At 39.8% G+C, this 19,671-nt stretch overlaps 4 protein-coding genes across 7 annotated transcripts; 2 read left to right on the forward strand and 2 right to left on the reverse strand.

The window, feature by feature from the left end:
- The first annotated feature begins 463 nt into the window (after positions 1 to 463).
- On the forward strand, positions 464 to 2,875 carry LOC311267312 (uncharacterized protein). The gene is made up of 2 exons (XM_084370327.1): positions 464 to 988; positions 1,133 to 2,875. Exons 1-2 carry the CDS (start codon positions 817 to 819, stop codon positions 2,047 to 2,049), a joined length of 1,089 nt encoding a protein of 362 aa, XP_084226453.1. The 5' UTR covers positions 464 to 816; the 3' UTR covers positions 2,050 to 2,875.
- A 4,725-nt stretch (positions 2,876 to 7,600) lies between these two features.
- LOC311267309 (uncharacterized protein) lies at positions 7,601 to 10,354 on the reverse strand. Its single transcript, XM_084370324.1, has 2 exons — positions 10,089 to 10,354; positions 7,601 to 9,944 (listed from the first exon to the last, which is right to left on the reverse strand). The coding sequence occupies exons 1-2, from the start codon at positions 10,258 to 10,260 to the stop codon at positions 8,755 to 8,757; spliced, it is 1,362 nt and encodes a 453-aa protein (XP_084226450.1). The 5' UTR covers positions 10,261 to 10,354; the 3' UTR covers positions 7,601 to 8,754.
- Positions 10,355 to 11,083: 729 nt separating this feature from the next.
- drg2 (developmentally regulated GTP binding protein 2) lies at positions 11,084 to 15,985 on the reverse strand. 4 transcript variants are annotated; one of them, XM_084372038.1, is made up of 14 exons: positions 15,850 to 15,985; positions 15,475 to 15,567; positions 15,004 to 15,164; positions 14,703 to 14,792; positions 14,559 to 14,619; positions 14,281 to 14,371; positions 14,101 to 14,173; positions 13,150 to 13,240; positions 12,939 to 13,036; positions 12,628 to 12,704; positions 12,408 to 12,496; positions 12,252 to 12,310; positions 12,049 to 12,102; positions 11,084 to 11,457 (listed from the first exon to the last, which is right to left on the reverse strand). In XM_084372038.1, exons 2-14 carry the CDS (start codon positions 15,536 to 15,538, stop codon positions 11,371 to 11,373), a joined length of 1,095 nt encoding a protein of 364 aa, XP_084228164.1. In that variant the 5' UTR covers positions 15,539 to 15,567; positions 15,850 to 15,985; the 3' UTR covers positions 11,084 to 11,370. The 4 variants fall into 4 exon arrangements, with proteins under 4 accessions (XP_084228164.1, XP_084228165.1, XP_084228163.1 ...); XM_084372039.1 differs by having other exon boundaries at positions 15,475 to 15,562; positions 15,850 to 15,939; XM_084372037.1 differs by having other exon boundaries at positions 15,780 to 15,864.
- Positions 15,986 to 16,078: 93 nt separating this feature from the next.
- Positions 16,079 to 17,459, forward strand: gfer (growth factor, augmenter of liver regeneration (ERV1 homolog, S. cerevisiae); the record flags this gene model as incomplete). Its single annotated transcript, XM_084372041.1, has 3 exons — positions 16,079 to 16,291; positions 16,634 to 16,845; positions 17,148 to 17,459. The coding sequence occupies 3 exons, from the start codon at positions 16,079 to 16,081 to the stop codon at positions 17,308 to 17,310; spliced, it is 588 nt and encodes a 195-aa protein (XP_084228167.1). The 3' UTR covers positions 17,311 to 17,459.
- Positions 17,460 to 19,671: the final 2,212 nt, after the last annotated feature.

A 19,671-nucleotide genomic window follows, 5' to 3' on the forward strand; every position in this document is an offset into this window, starting at 1 on the left:
TTTAAACCATCATTTTTTAACAGCAGTGTCTTGTGGTTTGTGTCAGTAGTTCTTGTGTGCAGTCAGTTCAACATACTGACAGACTGATCTAGATTCAGATTCACTGACAGGAAATAAGACTGACAACTGAAAATAGTTTCACTTCTGTAATCACATAATTATAAACATGTAAGCAATATTTGAACGAATTCTTCACCACTTTCAGAAACGTCTGCTCTTTAAGTTGTTACCCCAAAACATTTATATGACAGTTAAAGTTACAGCAGCTTTGCAAGCTACGATTTGTTTTTTAAAACACTGATAAGAATTAAGATGTTTTGTTTAACTCTCCAAGGGTTTTAAAACAGGTAAACCTGAGCTTCAGCTCCACTCGTTGCTACATACAAATGTTACACATTATGGCATCAGTACTTAAAATCAAATATATAATTATGTGGCAGTAAAAGGGTCATTCTGCATAGTGATTATTTTAATGCTTCTTACTTCAAATATATTTCGCTAACAGTACTTCCGCTCTGTTACGTCTCTGACATGTGGAATCCACCGTGGACCAAAGAGAAGTAAATGTCCTTGTGAAATGAAGCAGATGTAAATCTTTGCTGCTGATTTCAAACACAAGTTTTCAATAAAATGTCATCAGTTGAAAGCGGAACGAAAAGCTGCCGCACTTCCGCCGTCGGACCTTAACAGCGTGACATCCAGCGGAAGTAAACAAAGCCAGCGCTAGTAGCGTTAGCTACGTGTGTGCAGTGAATGAGCTGGAAGACGGTATTGTAGTGAAAGTGCAGCTAATTATTGAATTTCTAATAAGCAACAATGTCTTCAGTTGAGTGTTTGAGAGAGTTTGTCAACGAGCGACTAACTGCTGCTGCTGAAGAAATATTCAGAGTTTTTAAACAAACTATCGTCGAGTACGAGGAAGAGATCGACCGTCAGCGCAAACTGCTGGATATCGTTTGGAAACCTGAAGTAAAGTTACACAGGATAGGTGTGTGAACCTTTACTCTTTTACTGACACAAAACACACACATTTGATTTTTAAATGTATATTTTTACTAATCTCCTCACATGTCTGCATGTTTTCTTTACCATCACAGTAGCATCTCATTCCTTTTGTTCTGTGTCTCTCCAGAGCTCCCACAGCAACATGTCTGTAAGGAGGAGGAGGTTCTCGCTGAGCAGCAGCTCTTAAACCAGGAGAGGAACTCCAGTCTGGACCAAGAGGACCCAGAATCTCCACAGATTAAAGAGGAACAGGAGGAACTGTGCACCAGTCAGGAGGGAGAGCAGCTGGTACTGAAGCTGGAGACTGATGCCTCTTTATTGACTCCTGCTGATGAGGAAAGTGACCACAGTGAACCAGAACTAAAAAGTGACCACCAGCTGCTCTCAGACAACTCTCATGTAGCTGAGAGCCAGGATCAGAAAGGAGGCAAGCATGGAGACTCAGGATTAACTAGAGATGCAGAGCCAGAACCAACAGAGAGACATCACAGCAGTGAGAGTCACAGTGACAATGAGAACAACTCCAACATGTCAGAGATTCATCAGAGTACTCTTACAGACAAGAAGTCTTTCAGCTGTGACACTTTTGGAAAAAGTTTTAAATTTAAGTCACAACTTCATACACAACTGAAAACTCATATGAAAACCAATGTAAGTAAGAGACCGTATACTTACAATACATGTGAGAGAGATTTTAAACTAAACAGTAACTTCATAGACCACATGAGAGTTCAGTCAAGTGATGACAGCCAACCAGAAACAAAAATTCAACATTATACTCTCACAGGCAGAAAGTCCTTGAAATGTAAGACATGTGGGAAAGATTTTAAATACAAGTGCTATCTTGAAACACACTTGAGAAGTCACACAGGGGAGAAGCCATATTCATGCAAAACATGTGGAAAAGATTTCCAATCTAGAAGTGGGTTGAGAAGTCATATGAGATCTCACACAGGGGAGAAGCCGTACATTTGCGACACATGTGGGAGAGGATTCACACAAAACTTCAATTGGAAATTCCACATGACAACCCATACAAGTTAGAAGCCCTACATTATAAAATATATGGGATAAGACTTGTCTTCTAGTTTGGCAAAGCATATGAAATCATACAGGCAAGTAGCCTTGTATATGCAGACCATGTGGGAGACGACCGAGTTCTTGTAGTTTGTCGTCAAAACACAGAAGAAGTCACAGCAGTGAGGAGCCACATAGTTGCAGCACTCGTGGGAAAAGTTTTTTTCAAATCACATACTTGAAGAAACACCTGAGGATCAATAAACACAGGAGAAACCATGGAGTGTTCATCTACTGAATCATAGACACTTTTGCAATGGCCTCTCTGTGACTGAATGTAAAATGTTCTCCATAAAGATGAGATGTCAAAATCTTAGTGTAAGTTTCCCTTCATATCACTGATATTTCTGTTAGCAACAGTATTTCTTTGAAACAACTGTAATCTCCCAAATGGAGGAAAAATGTCAGTTTGACAGTGAGAGCTCAGTAGTGTCTGTTAAAGTCATGGTGTGATGTTGATGGTTTTACCAAATGTCAACTTTTGAACCATCTTAGTCACTTTTAGTTTAAAGTTTAACGAGGACTTAAAATCAATCTGTGATAGTTCTGTATGAAGCCGACTACACGTTTGCACAGTCAGATTTTACATTTGAGAGTGACATCACTGTTTTGTTTTATTATATAAGAAGTTCTATTAAATGTGGACTTGACTTGTTTTTGCTGTTTGTATACGCAACCTCACATCTGATGGCCTAAAAGCCGACTGTTTTGATAATCAAGAAACTGGTTTGAGTATTTTTTTGGTCATAATTCTCTGATTCAATCTTCTTCAATACAAATGTTTTCTGCTTTATTTACTCCTCTCTGACAGTCAACTGAATATTGTTGGGTTGCTGATGAAACAAGACCTGTGTGAACATGTTTGTGGGCTTTAGGAAACACTGATCATCTTTTAACCCCATTTTCTGACATTTTATAGACCAAAAACTAATCAATTAATTGTGACAATAGTCAACAAATGAATCAACTATACAAAATTAGAAATCTTTGTTTCACACTGTGGTCTCTGTCAAACTGATGGTAAGATGTAGATGACAGATTGTGTGGATAAGAACATTTTACAAACATCTTAAATGATCATTTTTTTAACAGAGCGGCATCTTTTGGTTTTGTCAGTAGTTCTAGTGTGCAGTCAGTTCAACATACGGACTGACTAATCCAGATTTAGATTAATTTACCGGAACTTAGAAAATGTGTATTTCCTGCGAAAAAAGAGCGTGAATGCTGACAGCTGAAGTGATGGCCGAGTGGAAGCCGAGTTATTCATGCTAAATCGTGTTTACCAAAGTTATCTGGAAGACAGCGGAAATTGGCGCAGATAGCTACGGTGACCACAAGGTTGGGCTGAAGGGTGGAGCAGCTCTGGACAAAGGCCTTAATGCAGGCGATGTAACTTGAGGCCAGGACAGGGCTGCTGGACTGGAGACCAGCATCAGGGCAGCAGGACTGGAGGCTGGCAACAGTACAGCGGCTGGGAAACTGGCAGGGAGCCAGTGGAGCAAGGGAAATAGGTGTTCTCTTCTGCAAAGAAACCGGTGGCTGGAGGTCTAGGTGGGTGTCTGTAGGGGCTGCCGCCTGCAGGCCTGGTTGTGGATTGGCCCTCTCGGATTGGCAGGGGCTGCCAAATGATGGTCAGTTAGATTGAGTTGGAAATTGGCATAGACAGTCAACTGAGGGCTTGGAGTAGGTGGCAGGAATAGGTGTTAACAAGGCAGCACAACATGTGAACCAAGAATGGGTTTCAGCCAGACCACCAACTGGAAAGCAGGAACGAGAGTCTGCAGGACTACTTTCGGGTAACCAAGAACGGTTGCTGTGAAACCAACTAACAATTAGGAGCAGGTGTCAGCCAATCAGATGCCAAAAACCCTGAGCGGGAGTCGGCCGGCCCACAAACAGAAAACCAGGAGCAAGTTTTGGCTGGGGCACTGACGAGGAACCAGTAGCGGGACTCGACAAGAGCGCTGACTCAGGAACAAACCATTCTGACTGAGGAACATCCACAGGACCAGACAAGGGTGCAGCTTTCCCAAGAACAGGAGAGGCGTCAGCGAGGACCCCGACTCAGGAGCAGTCAGATCCTTTACTCAAAGGATAATTTCAGACATTGGAGTGTGTTTGAAGGTCTTGGGGAGGACTACGGCATATGTGATTAAATGTTGATGTCTCTGTCTGTGGACACATTTTGTCAACACGATAGCACCACAACTGCACAAGATGCAGTCAAGAGACTTTACAGATGTGTAGTTAACATCAAAATTACAAAGTACTCAAAAACTGCTTCTGTGTTAGTTTCAGCATAAATACGTGTCTCCAGCACTACATTTTGCCACTCACACACACACACAAAAACAAAGCCAGCTCTAATATGTGGCTGATAAAAACCCATCTGAGTCAACAGTAGTGTTGATAATGTTCCTTTTTTTAGTCCCCGTGTGTCTTTTTAAAGCTGCAACTAATGATCACTACAGAGTAATCTGCCAATTATTTTCATGCTTGATTTTTTTCTCTAAAAGATGTTTTCAATTCGATTTCAAAATACAAAGACAATCAATTTACTCTAATGTAAGACAACTGTGAAAAATGCTCAAAGTTAAAACTCAAAGCTATCAAATGTTTGTCTTAGAAATATTCCTTCTCAAAATAGCTGTCTAATTTTCTGTCTTCATCTAACAACTGCAGCTCAACACCTGTGTCTTTAGTCAAAAGGAATCTATCTATCTATCTATCTATCTATCTATCTATCTATCTATCTAAAGACACCTGTCAGGTGGATGTTAGTTAATTCCTTTTTCTTATAGGAGATGAAAGCTCTGACCTACAGCAAGTCCTGTTTGGGTAACAGTAAAGCTCTTATAGAACAACTTTCATAGTGTTTGAATGAGACAAGGTACCTAAATATTATATTCCTGCTGTTATTTTATATAAATAACATCTTTGGTATTGATGGTTTAGGGAATAAAAGGCCAGAATCTACCACATGTAAAGGCTCAAAGCACTCAACAGTTTTTCAAGGATCATTTAACACCGATCAAAAACAGTAACATTGCTTTCCAATATACATAAAAAAAAGCCCCAGTACAATTCAGAAGACAAGTCAATACTGGTTGACCCTAATCGTCCTTTGATTGGAGGTCAAGCTGCTTCCATCTGGTCATAGATTTAATATACAGAGATGCAGGAGCACCAACTTAATCAAGCACTCATTGGTCCCTGCTGCTATTGGGTTGTTACATGTACAATTATAATAACATTAAACACCTTGTTTTGTTTTGTTTTTTCTGTCAATTGTTTGTTTGCTGATTAGTGTGGGAATTGTCCGTTGTCCATTGAAATCAGGTGTATTTAGGTGGCTGGTATCAATGAATGAGTCCAAACGGGGACTGTTGGGCCTTGGCAAAGGTATGCTCTCCACTTTGATTATATTATTAATCTCACTCAGGGGTCTCACAGTCAGTAAAGGTATGGTACGGTAATCTGATATTGAGATCTATGACTTTTTATCTGTGTCTATATCAGCTGTTTACTGTCAAGATATTATTATTAGCTTCAGTTACAATGACTCTTTTTGGTTGAACAAATGCTTCACGATAATTTCACACTTTAATTAACACCAATAAGGTAGAATTCAATACCTTAATAAACACATGTACACGGTACAACCTTCAATTTTCAAAACACTAACAAAGCTTTATTGTTAGAATACAGGATATTATGCAAAACAAAAACAACAAACAAACAAACGAACAGACAATTCTGGTGCCAATTTTCACTTTGGCACTAATCATGTTGTGCACTGCTACCACTTGGTTTGTTGTCGCATGTAGTTGATGAAATCTGCTAAGGTTAGGCTAGGTTAATGGGTGAAAGCATCATCTCCTTGTTGAAGGTAATTACATGAAGTTGGGCCAATCACAAAATATATATAAATGTGGCCCAACACCAAAGGGACAGTGTTTCTCAGCTTCAACATTGTAGTTCAATCCACTCATATAACTGAGGTAGTGTATCAAGGTTGTAAAAAAGAATATTATTTCAACAAGGCAAATATTTGTAAGAAGTCTGCATTCAGATTATGCTAGTTTTAAAGAAATACTGTTCTGTTCTTCTGAGTTAGCTGCAGCTGCTGCTAGCTATTATCTCCCTATGTAAACTGAATCATCTCCTACAGGATTTGCACATACCAGGCTACTTGCCTGTATGTGATCTAATATGCCTTGCCAAACGAGATGCAGTAGTTTGTCTTTTCCCGCAAATCATACAAGTACAGGTACATACAGGTAAATACAGGTACGGCTTATCACCTGTGTGCATTCTTATGTGGAGTTTCAAATCACCACTTAATGTCAAACATTTCCCACATGTTTTGCATGAATATGGCTTCTCACCTGTGTGGAATCTAATGTGCATTTTCAAGTGACCGCTGGATACACAACCTTTCCCACATATATTGCAAGTATATGGTCTCTTCGCTGTGTGAACTCTAATATGAATTTTCACAGAAGTGAAACTATTTTCAATGTGTGTGTTAAGTAATAGTCATGTGTGAAGAAATCATGATAGATGGATAAAAATGTATGTTATTCCACATCAGCTGATTGAATAAGTACCTAACAGTCGAAGCGCTGAAATGTGAAACCATGAGTGTGAAATGTCAGCAGAGTCTCAGAGGAGGGGACGTGCAGTTGGAGGGAGTTCAGATAAAGCTCAAGGCCATATTCTGCAGAGCGCCTCTGTAGAGCCTAATGAATTTTTGGGTCGACGCCATCTCAGACTATCTCCGGTCCTGCAGCAGGCTTTTGTAGCTTTGAAAGCAGCTGACTTCACTCAAGGATGAACACCTCATTAGCGAGCGTCAGCCATATTCCTCCAAAGAGAGTTTAAAGCATAGAGATTGCGCCAAAAGGGAGTGAGCGTCCAACCACGTCGCTCCAGCTTGAGTTCAAAGCATGTCCCGGTAAGAAGAGATAGTAATAATGGAAAACAGCTGTGTCAGTGAAATTCAATGAGGAGTGGAACAAAGAAGAGTGATTGGATGAGTCATGGGGCTCACCGCCCAATCTTAGTAGATATAAGGAAAGCATTCAGTATACGAAGCCAGATCACTTGTTTATGGGCTTGTGTCTTGTTTGATCTCATGTTCTTATTGCCGGCAATAAAGCATTATCGCACTCAGCTTTGAGGACTCCTTTTTTTTAAATTATTTCTATTGGTGAGTTTTGAAACTCTGAAAAACCTTTTTGGACAAACAAAGAATAAGAAGTCGAGACACGACATTACCACCATCAGGTCACAGTCACCACCGTCAGATCGACATTTTTTTGTTTTAAATGAATTTTTTACAACCTGTTCCTCAAATGTAGAGGATTCATTTAAGTAATTCTCTTTTTTAAATAAAAAATGATGTTTGTATGTCCAAAAATTCTTATTTTGATTATTTAATGCTAATGATAATAGTTGCATAATGTAAGAGTTTCTAAAGGAGTTCATGTTAAGTAGTACAAAAAATAACAAAAGGGAATATTTAACATTTAATAGCATATATGTATACTGTATGGTATAGACAATCATTTATAAGCTCTGAATCTATGCAAGTCTAAATAAATAGGAATAATTAGCTTTTTATGGTGTCTGACTGTTGACAAACATGGTTACAAAGTAATGACAGGAAAAAAGCGTTTTTAATCAAAAAAGTACAAACTCAGGAAGTAAGTAGAACATATTGCATGATTGCAGAGACCCTGCTCTATCAACATATAACTTTAGATTTCTTAATATTTATTTTTTTCTTTTCAAAATTAAAACCTGATTTATCCAATTTCTCAACAATCAGTCAATCAATTAATCGATTAACTCATTTATTGAGCAAATCTGATCAAACAAAAATGGGCTTTTATTCTGTTGGTCAGATGCACAAATGAGGTTGTGTATACAAACAGCAAAAACAAGTCAAGTCCACATTTAATAGAACTTCTTACATGGTAAAATAAAGCAGTGATGTCACTCTCAAATGTAAAATCTGACTCTGTGTAAACATGTGTAGTCGGCTTCATACAGAACGATCACAGATTGATTTTAAGCCCTCGTTAAACTTTAAACTAAAAGTGACTCTGAGATGGTTCAAAAGTCGACATATGGTAAAACCATCAACATCACACCATGACTTTAACAGACACTACTGAGCTCTCACTGTCAAACTGACATTTTTCCTCCATTTGGGAGATTACAGTTGTTTCAAAGAAATACTGTTGCTAACAGAAATATCAGTAAATCAGTCATATGAAGGGAAACTTTACACTAAGATTTTGACATCTCATCTTTATGGAGAACATTTTTTATTCAGTCACAGAGAGGAGGCCATTGCAAAAGTGTCTATGATTCAGTAGATGAACACTCCATGGTTTCTCCTGTTTTTTCAAGTATGTGATTTGAATAAATAATTAACTGAAATCTTTTCATCATGTATCGCTTGAAAACAGTTTCTCACCTGTGTGGACTCTCATGTAGAGCTATATGTACAAACTCTCCCACATGTTTTGCATGTATATGCTAACAGCCTCACACTGTATGCGTCACAACATATACATATCACTAACGATTCAAATTGGCTTAACATACTATATAGTATACCTTACTGTCCTCCCAAGAGGCTATTTTCCCACCCATCTACATTTACGGCTTCTTACCTGTGTGGACTCTCTTGTGTTTTGTCAACTCACTACTGGATATACAACCTTTCCCACATACTTTGCAAAGATATGGCCTCTCACCTGTGTGGAATCTCATATGAATTTTAAACGCGCTGCCATCTTTGAAATCTTTTCCACATGTTTCGCATGTATACGGCTTCTCACCTGTGTGGACTCTCATGTGCTTTGTCAACTCACTATTGGATATACACCCTCTGCCACATACTTTGCAAGGATACGGTCTCTCACCTGTGTGGAATCGCATATGAATTTTAAACGCGCTGCCATCTCGGAAATCTTTTCCACATGTTTTGCACGAATACGGCTTCTCACCTGTGTGGACCCGCATGTGCCTTGTCAACTCACTACTGGATACAAAACCACTCCCACAAACTTTGCAAGTATATGGTCTCTCCCCAGTGTGGAATCTCATATGAATTTTAAACACACCACAATCTCTGAAATTTTTTCCACATGTTTTGCATGTATACGGCTTCTCACCTGTGTGGACCCGCATGTGCCTCGTCAATTCACTACTGGATACAAAACCACTCCCACAAACTTTGCAAGTATATGGTCTCTCCCCAGTGTGGAATCTCATATGAATTTTAAATGCACTGCAATCTCGGAAATCTTTTCCACATGTTTTGCACGAATACGGCTTCTCACCTGTGTGACTTCTCTCATGCTTTTTAAGATAGCTCTTGTATTTAAAATCTTTTCCACATGTGTCACAGCTGAAAGGCTTCTTGTCTGTAAGAGTACTCTGATGAATCTCTGACATGTTGGAGTTGTTCTCATTCTCACTGTGACTCTCACTGCTGTGATGTCTCTCGGTTGGTTCTGGCTCTGCATCTCTAGCTGATCCTGAGTCTCCATGCTTGCCTCCTTTCTGATCCTGGCTCTCAGCTACATGAGAGTTGTCAGAAAGCAGCTGGTGGTCACTTTTTAGTTCTGGTTCACTGTGGTCACTTTCCTCATCAGCAGGAGTCAATAAAGAGGTATCAGTCTCCAGCTGCTCTCCCTCCTGACTGATGCATAGTTCCTCCTGTTCCTCTTTAATCTGTGGAGACTCTGGGTCCTCTTGGTCCAGACTGGAGTTCCTCTCCTGGTTTAAGAGCTGCTGCTCAGCGAGAACCTCCTCCTCCTTACAGACATGTTGCTGTGGGAGCTCTGGAGGGACACAGAACAAAAGGATTAAGATGCTACTGTGATGGTAAAGAAAACATGCGGACATGTGAGGAGATTAGTAAAACTATACATTTAAGAATCAAATGTGTGTGTTTTGTGTCAGTAAAAGAGTAAAGGTTCACACACCTATCCTTTGTAACTTTACTTCAGGTTTCCAAACGATATCCAGCAGTTTGCGCTGACGGTCGATCTCTTCCTCGTACTGGACGATAGTTTGTTTAAAAACTCTGAATATTTCTTCAGCAGCAGCAGTTAGTCGCTCGTTGACAAACTCTCTCAAACACTCAACTGAAGACATTGTTGCTTATTAGAAATTCAATAATTAGCTGTCCTTTCACTACAATACCGTCTTCCAGCTCATTCACTACACACACGTAGCTAACGCTACTAGCGCTGGCTTTGTTTACTTCCGCTCGATGTCACGCTGTTAAGGTCCGACGGCGGAGGTGCGGCAGCTTCTCGTTCCGCTTTCAACTGATGACATTTTATTGAAAACTTGTGTTTAAAATCAGCAGCAAAGATTTACATCTGCTTCATTTCACAAGGACATTTACTTCTATTTGGTCCACGGTGGATTCCACATGTCAGAGACGTAACAGAGCGGAAGTACTGTTAGCGAAATATATTTGAAGTAAGAAGCATTCAAATTTATAAGTGATGAGCAATGCATCCACTTTATCGGGGGCGGATACCGAGAAAACTGCTACAAACTAAACTCATTACATCGTAACAATGTGATGTGCTGCAAACTTGTATGTTGAAGTAAACATGTATGTAACACTGTGATCTTGCCCTCTCTCTGAAGTTACATAGTGCAGAAACAAGTGATGGGGGAGTAAGTGATGTTTCTGCTGCCCCTACATGACCAAATAACCTATAAAACCTAAGCCTATGTCTTCTATGACATATAAATGAACCGATTTAAATCTCTATTATGAAAATAAGAATGATAACAATAGTCACAATCATTTCTAAATTCATAACTTGTTTCATTTCTATCATTTACACAGTTTATTGATATGCCTGGAAAGATCAAGGCATTATAGGTGAGGTATTTTCATGTGACTGAATCTGAACCAGGTGAGATGGAGTCATAACTGATAAGAAAAGAAAAACAAGGATTCATTTAAAATTTTATGGACATTATTTTTTTTATCCATTGTCTCCTTAAATCAATGCATCTTCTCAATCTTAATCAAAAAGTAAAACACACCATTTCCTGCCCACAACCAACTCAAATCTGACCCCCCTCTCCAAATATGTTTTGTTGATTTTCATATACAAAATAAGAATAGTGGCTATTTTTCATTGCTGTGTGTCTACTGTACAGTGAATTTTATTTGAACCCTTTCAACAAAAGTGTCCCTCCTCCTGCTCAGTCTCTCCTCGGTCCAGTCAGGAGGTTGTTTTACTTCTTAACAATCTGGATGACGTCCTCGTGCTCCATGATGTGTGTTAGGCCGACCCTCTGGGGGCTGTACTTGGTACTGGTTCCCTGGAGGATCAACAGATGGTACAGTTCAGAGTTTTCCTTTTTGAGTTTTAAAATATAGTAAATCACCACATATTGAACTACATTGCAGAATAAGATACTGATGATACCCTTGACCAGCAACAAGATTCTTGTAGTAACACAATAATGCAGGATACACAGCAGTGGAAATCAGACTGATTTTGATAATGTCACGTAAAGCAAACTGTAAAGTATTCCCTACTATTCTGTTGCCTTCACACCATTTTATCACATTTTTCCAGCTGCTATGTTGAAAGAATACTGACGCCCAAATCGAGTACTCGAGTATTCATGCCAATCCCATTCCCATAGAATTTCCCTTCATATGTGACAGTTTTGCAATTCAGTTGTCCAACTGCTTTTGTTGAAAAACCTAATGGTCATATGCAGCAAGAATCATGACCCCTTACCCACTGTTTAGTGCTGTTTTTCTAAAATTGATCAACAGAAGTTCTACTCACTAAAAAAAAAGGTGAATTGTGACCTAGGTATGTTTTGTTTAAACTGTTTATAGGACAAAAGGACAAGGAGTTAAGTTTCTGAGGGTCATTGCCTCTGAAAACTTGAACTTACCCAAACCAGAGCGTATTTGAACTGGCTGGCTAAGGTTCTGTGGATTCGATGGCACTGCGAGGACAAAGCAAAATGGGCATATTTGAAAGCATATCAGGCAGTGATGATACTGTAGGTCTGCTTCCTGTAGTGTTATTATTTATATACAAATGTTGATCTTGGTATTAACAGAATATGTGTGAATTTATGTGTATATTACTTACCACATGTTCTACACTTGCTCCTCTTCGCATAATGATGGCATCATTAAAGTCTGGGCGCTCTAATAGAAAAGGGAGAAATTAATATAAAAGAAAAAAAGATATGCATTCATGTGCATGTGACAGACTCAATGACAGCATGAGGGGAAAGGTATATACCTCCTCTTTTCTTTGTATAAATGCAAATCAGAGCCAGGTATTCCCACAATGTCTCCAGAAGGTAATCCAGGTTCAACTTCATCCCACAGCTGAAATTTACATGTGGACAAAAAAAGGAGGACGCTGATGAACTCACGCGTACATACGAAGAAAAAAAAAATGGAAAGATAAGCTTCCAACCGAGACAGTTATTATTCACAAACACATTCAGATATCTGACCTGATGACAGCACTGTTAGGTCTGCGAGCCAGGCGGTCCACCTCCTCGATGGAGATTTGATCTACCTTATTGTACACCTGTAAATACCACAAATAATATGAGGAAAAAAAGAGACTACAAACAAATGTACACAAGCTACAGAAACAGACAAACTAGAGAGATTCGCCAAAACCTCATAACAACAAATAGTGAGAGTGATTTTCCTGTTTTCACTTCACAAATGAAAAACATCTTTGGGCTTTGACTTCCAAACAGTTAAAGCTTAGCAGTACGAGGCTTTGACTCATCCCAGCTGGCGAGTACCAACATACATATAGGCAAGGCATGTAAACTCTGTTCCCAACGATGACATCGATGAACTCGTCTGGTGTGCTGTCCTCCCTGAAGAGAACTTCCGCATTAAAGATTTCTGAGGAGAAGGAGTTAAAGAAATCAACCAAAAACTACTGACTTATTAACAAGTCCCATGAAAAAAAGTCAGAAATATGCCGCCTCTTCGGACGCTGGCAAGGTGAAGGATACTGTATTCGTGAAGGATGAGCTGAACAAGCTTCTCAGAGCAGTGGGTGAGTGGAACTGTGGAGTTGTAGGAGAGGCCGCCACCTTTCTTGGGCTACAGAGAGAGACAGATGACACATTTTTACACATTTGTTTTATATGACAGTTTGTGTATTTATTTCTATAGATGACCAGCTAGCATGGATGTTTTGAAAATCATACGAATGGCCACACCAGGCCAACAATCAGCTGTCTGCCAATGTCGGGCCGTCGTTGAACATCTGTGGCCCTAGTTTTTGCTGTGTGTACTGCACTGTTGGCACTAATTGGCCTTTGCTGGCAGCTTTTCAGCTGCTTTCAAACCGGGCATGTAGAATTGCGGGCGGAGCAACTCTGATTGGCAGTTCCGCTAAGCAAATCGGTGCTCGAGAAGAGACATGGAAAACCCTTGAGCATATTGCTTTAGTATTGTTGATTTCACCTATCAAGTGCAGTTCCTAAATATTTTTGGCAAAGGTCTTCACCAGTGCCATTTGTAACTTTTCATAAGACCTATTTTCAATTAGAAGTTGCCATATGAGCAAGAATGCTGTAAAAAAAAAAAAAAAAAAATGTGATTACAACACTTTATAAATGCACATTCCTGACCTGGTGGTAGGGAGAGTAACTTCACCTCCCTCAGGTGCAGAACGTATGAGCTAGCTGGCCGACCGCCGTGGCCTTCGTGCTGTGATCAAGTGAACCTTTTTGGCCGAAACACGGGCGACGTGAGAATAAACAGTCTGCATTTGTCACTGCTAGCTCTTTAATGTCAGTTTTGTGTGCCTGAGCCTTGAGTTGGTCAGCACAGTAAGGTACCTTCGTAGCTGATGTCACTTTATGCCTCGATATTGAATAGCCTCATGTCTTTGAAATTTGCTGTTGATATTCACAGCCTGCTCAAAATAGAAAAAAAAAACAAAACAGAAAATGTACCTTGAAATAAATATTTGGTTTTAGCCTGTTGAGTCTGATGCCCACTGACTCCAACTCTTTTTCCAAAAGTTCTCTAGAAAGATAAAAAGCAGTTTAATGCAAGTTATAATTGATGAAAATACTCTTGCTCCTCAAACCCCCTAGACTTGCTCTCACACACAAACAGTGGGCATCACACACCTCTGAACATCTCCTTTGGTGGCATCCAACATCATGATGACGACGTCCGCTGTCCTGGCAACAGCAATGACCTGCCGACCTCTACCCTTACCTATAAAATATCAAAGTGTATCCATAAACAGCCACTCAGTTTGTTTTGATTCTAATTCATTTATTTATTTATTGTGTGTCAATCATTTATAACTCTGATGTAACTTCATAGTAATATAATAGACATATTAAAGGTCTCCAATTTCTGCTCACTTTGAACTTGTGCAAAACACTAAACCTAAGCTTACCTTGTGCAGCTCCCTCAATGATTCCTGGCAGATCCAGTAACTGGATGTTGGCTCCTTTGTACTGAAGAGCAAAAATAAACAGTGTAAATGACACATTGTTAGAGCTTCAAGTGTTCAGATATGCAATGGTGTGAATGTGCGTACCTCTATGACACCAGGTATGCAGGTGAGGGTAGTGAACTCATAAGACGCAGCTTCGCTGGCTGTTGATGTCATCAAACTGAGGAAAGTGGACTGCAGGAGACAACAGAGGATTCAATTAGATGAGGAAAAAATTTGAATCTTTAGTTTTTGTTTCACTTCTCTTTCTGGTGCCTTTGTTAGTGAGTTAGTTGTATGTGAGGCACAAGATTAAGGACTAACGGTACTGAAAAAATAACTTTTTGTGTTTATTTTCCAGATCTATACTGGAAAACACAACCTTTTACCTGTCATGTTGACGTACCTTACCCACAGAGGGGAAACCGATCAGAGCAACACGAGCATCCCCTGATTTCATGACATCGAACCCCTCGCCTTTGGCCCCTGCTGACTTGGAGGGCTCCAGGAGCTGAGCTCTGTATTTGGCTAGCTTGGCCTTGAGCAAACCCAGATGGTACTCAGTGGCTGGAGGAAAGAATAAAAACAATTAAAATCTCTGTCTGACAAGTTTGATGACCACCACCACAACCATTACATTGGGGTTTAGTTTAATTCTTATTCGATATCAATTAAAGATAAAAATGTATGAGTATTGTCTTATAGTTGTATTGGTAAATGTCATCAATCTTACAGTGTCAGTTAAGGCTACTCCTTGCATTTCTGTGAGATTGATGAGTAACACAACACGGACAGATGACACTGAAACACACACAGCTGGCTACAAGTTCGTTCATGGCGTGGCTAACAGTTAGCACCTCGACTGCTCCCCTCTTACCTTTGTTTTTCTGTGTCCGAGAGATTTCTCTCTCTATTTCCGCGATTTTCTCCAAGATCCCCATTGTGTCAGTTCAGTTGGACTACAGCTACACTACCAAGGAGAGAGAATAGGAAAAGAAACGTGTCACTCCACAGTTGTTAGCTTTGTTAGCCACCCGGCTAACCAGCTCACCAGTGGGACTGAACAGTTTACAAAACGGATTAATAACAATTGGCTATCACCAAACGTAGATTTAAAAAGTATTCTCATATAACAAATACAATGACAACAGTTTACAATGTTGTAAAACAACAGAAATTTACACTTTGACAGATGCTACACTCCGCTGCATGCACAGATGACTGACATCACAAACCGGAACACGGTCCGTACCCTTGAAAGGTCCGGGTGAAACAACAGTTACGCACATCTTGTCTCACGTATCCTTATCGCTCATACAACCGGGAAGTGTGCGGCGTAACCATGACACTGTCCGCAAGGTAGAATGAAATATTAAAAAGCGATAATGTGTCCGGTCAGAGGCAACTGCGTTTCAACAGCCCGACATTCCTGACGCGTGTGGACGTTACAGCTCGGTCAGAGTTATTAGCTAATATCGAACATGGCTGCGCCCACGGGACCGAGGGGATCACAAGCCGCCAACCCGCCTGGTTTTGAAGGTTTTCCGTTTGCAGTGGGCGGCAGACCACCGGGGGAGGGTGCCGGTAAAGAGCAGGAGCAGACCGGGGACGTGAAGAAGAAGCCGTGCAGGGCTTGTACGGACTTTAAATCGTGGATGAAGGTCCAGAAGAAACAGACGACAGCTGCTGTACAGGTGACATGAGGTCACGGCAGGTTGACAGGTTTTTCTGAGGATATATTGGATTATCACTTTTACAGTCGTAAGGCTTTACTCGAAGATGGTTTATGAACTGATGTACTTTTATAATTGAATTTTGTTCTCCTTAAAGCTTTATCAGAAAGCTTGTTTACTAGTTTCATGCAGTAGTGCCAGGCGCCCTTTGGAGCCACAGAGCAGAGAAATGTGTCCTCATCTTATCCAAAACTTCTAATATGATCCTCATAGTTATTTGATACAAGTCTCCAAGGGGCAAAAAGAAGCTCTTTGAATTGGCAGCTGTTTGACTCTGCTGTTTGTGTCTGTATGATTCTTCAGGAGACCCAAGCTGCTGAGTCAGAGCCACAAGACCCACAGTGTCCACTGGACAGGGGGGAGTTGGGGCGTAACACCTGGTCCTTCCTGCACACTATGGCGGCATATTACCCCGACAAGCCATCTTCTACCCAACAGCAAGAGATGGGGCAGTTCATCAACCTTTTCTCCAAGTTCTTCCCCTGTGATGAGTGTGCAGAAGACCTCAGGGGCAGGTCAGACCACTGTGTTGCTTTAGATTTAAGGTCTTGTAGCATCTTAACAAGGAGTAGATTTGTGCTCACACTGAAATGATCGTAGCAGTTGTTTTTCACATGCTTTATTAAATGCACCTGCTTTACATTTTTGTTCAAAGTTGCAGCATCCTTGCTTCGTAACACAGTTGAGGGCCACAGTTCTTTTCTCTTCTCATCTTTGGTTTTAGCTCAAGAATGCAAACAGATCTGCAGCTGTCACATTTCCTCATTTTAAGATGAAGAGCAGGCAATTTGTAAAGGCTCCATTTTCCTCTCCGCAGATTAAAAACCAATCAGCCCGACACCAGGAGTCGCCATGCTCTCTCTCAGTGGCTGTGTGGTATCCACAATGACATCAATGTCCGGCTTGGCAAGCCTGAGTTCGACTGCTCCCGTGTGGACGAGAGGTGGAAAGATGGATGGAAAGATGGCTCCTGTGACTGAGTGGGTGCAAGATGTTCTTTGAGTGGGAGGACAACAAAGTGGAGTAAACTCTGGAGCAAATTTGTGTGAGGAGAGATGTTTGCTACATGTTAAATGGCTTTTCTTGTTTTGTGGTGAATAAATACAACTGATGTGGAAATGAAACGATAGATACACAAAGTCTTCCTCTCTGTCTCTCAGGTTAAAACCAAGACAGAGTTTCACCAAACCTCTTGATAATTCTGGTTATCTTATGAGTGCTGTGAAATACTAAAACATTTAGGCTTTTTGGAATGTATGGTCTGTTGATTAACCAGAAAAACACTATCACATTCTTGAATGTGTGAAAAATGTTTATTATGTCATTGCCATTATCTCAGCTGTCACTGTTAAAAGAGAAATATATTTATATATATTTTACAAAGTGATGATCACTGAATGCTTTTTCATTGTTACACCACATTCAAGTTTGTGTGTTTGTGCGTGGTATACCTGCAGAGAGTATGCTAATTTATTTGCATATTTTAGCGAAAATACATATATTTTGTTGATTACAGTTTCTCAAAAATGATCATTGGCTTGTGTTTCTCTGTTTTATGTGAATGTTTTGTGTGATTGTTGGACAAAACAAGCCATTTTGAACCACTTTGGGCTCTGGGAACATGTTATGGCCATTTGTCCTTAAGAGACAAGCAATAAATAGATATGAGATCGTTGGATTAATAGGTAATTCCCCCCGCTCGCTTTAAGTATCATGTGAGATCCTTCTCTCCTCCAGTCAAGGTGCTTTGAGGCTTGAACCTGGCATGTGACCTGATCTGTCCTTGTGTTATTCATAAACTCTCTGATCACTATATTGTTATTTAAGGAACCAGCTGACACACACACACACACACACACACACACACACACACGCACGCACTAAGACAAGTCTAATGCTCCACTGTTACTATTTGTTTAACTGTTATCATGGTATTATAACATTTTTGTTTATATATATAGTGGTAGTGGGGGCACTCGGGGCAGTAACCCCCAAACTGGGAGAGTGGCTCCAACAGATCCCAGGAACAACATCTGAAGCCTCAGTCCAGAAGAGCGCAGTCCTAGGAACAGCCAAGATACTGCGCAGAACCCTCAAACTCCCAGACCTCTGGTAGAGGACCCGAGCTTGAGGATGACACAGATGCCACCCCACCAGGGTGAGAAGGGGATTTATATATATATATATATATATATATATACATTTCTCCTCCTTTCAACATGACTGACAAAATATGCAATTCTCAAGAAGCTGTGACTGACCTCTAGTGGTGTGAGCCAGCTGTGCATGATCTTGTACACGGCAGCACGAGTTTGCCACTTTCACAGTGTTGGGAAGTAACTAAGCCTAACCCTAATACTTTCCTGCTGCTCTATACTTCTACTCCACTACAATTCTGAAGCCAATATTTACTTTTTAACTCCATCTATTTGACAACTTTAGTGACTAGTTCCTCTGCAGATTTAGTTTAATAATAATAATACAGATACAGATGAATGATGATGTATATAATATGGATTAAGCTAAAACGTTATTGATCCCAGGGGGAAATTCACATATTATTGCATTGATAATTTTAATTCAATGACATTAGATACTGTATTCTGAAAGTCTATAATGAGTACTTTTACTTTGGTACTTTAAGTATATTTTGATCCTATTACTTGTGTACTTTTACTCAAACATTCCAATGCAGGACTTTAAGTTGTAACAGAGTATTTGTATACTGTGGCATTTCTTCTTTTACTCAGTGTTGTATAAAGTACCTAAAAGTCATACTTGAGTAAAAGTAAAGATATCATGTTAAAATATTACTTTAAGTGATAATAATTGCACTTCAGAATCAAAAGGCAAAAAATGAAGAGTGAATATCAACAAGTAAAAGAAAGAAGAACCATTTTTCAGATTATTGGAATCAGTGTTTTCTGTCTGATTGTCTACAAAATAATTTAATTCAAACAAGCACTCGTTTGGCTCTGATGCAGCATGTAATCTGAAAAGTAACTAGTAACTAAAGTTATATGAATGTGATGAGTAAAAGTACAATAGTTGCCTCCAACATTTAGGGGAATGGAAGTGTGGAAGTAGAAGAAAATGCAAATACTCAAGTACCTCAAGATTGTACATAAGTACAGTACTTGAGTAAATGCACTTAGTTACATTCCATCACTGCTTTTACCAGAGTATTGGACACCAGTATGTAATTACTGAAATACTACCAGGAGCAGATAGTGTGAATGATCAGCTTTTTATCTCATGGATCATCTCAGATCCCATTTGTGTTTTTCGCTATTAAGCATAATTGTATTTATTATATAATAATAATATCGTATTAGTATGCA

This window comes from Pagrus pagrus, assembly GCF_965226575.1.
Source record: "Pagrus pagrus genome assembly, chromosome: 13".
NCBI lineage: Eukaryota > Metazoa > Chordata > Actinopteri > Spariformes > Sparidae > Pagrus > Pagrus pagrus.

Coding starts and splice junctions, on each gene's coding strand:
- LOC311267312 (XM_084370327.1), top strand. CDS start 817: ATGTCTTCAGTTGAGTGTTTGAGAGAGTTTGTCAACGAGCGACTAACT. Junction 989..1,132: donor AGTAAAGTTACACAGGATAG/GTGTGTGAACCT, acceptor GTGTCTCTCCAG/AGCTCCCACAGCAACATGTC.
- LOC311267309 (XM_084370324.1), bottom strand. CDS start 10,260: ATGTCTTCAGTTGAGTGTTTGAGAGAGTTTGTCAACGAGCGACTAACT. Junction 9,945..10,088: donor AGTAAAGTTACAAAGGATAG/GTGTGTGAACCT, acceptor GTGTCCCTCCAG/AGCTCCCACAGCAACATGTC.
- drg2 (XM_084372038.1), bottom strand. CDS start 15,538: ATGGGGATCTTGGAGAAAATCGCGGAAATAGAGAGAGAAATCTCTCGG. Junction 14,174..14,280: donor ACCAAAGGAGATGTTCAGAG/GTGTGTGATGCC, acceptor TTATCTTTCTAG/AGAACTTTTGGAAAAAGAGT. Junction 13,037..13,149: donor GCTCATCCTTCACGAATACA/GTATCCTTCACC, acceptor CCTTCTCCTCAG/AAATCTTTAATGCGGAAGTT.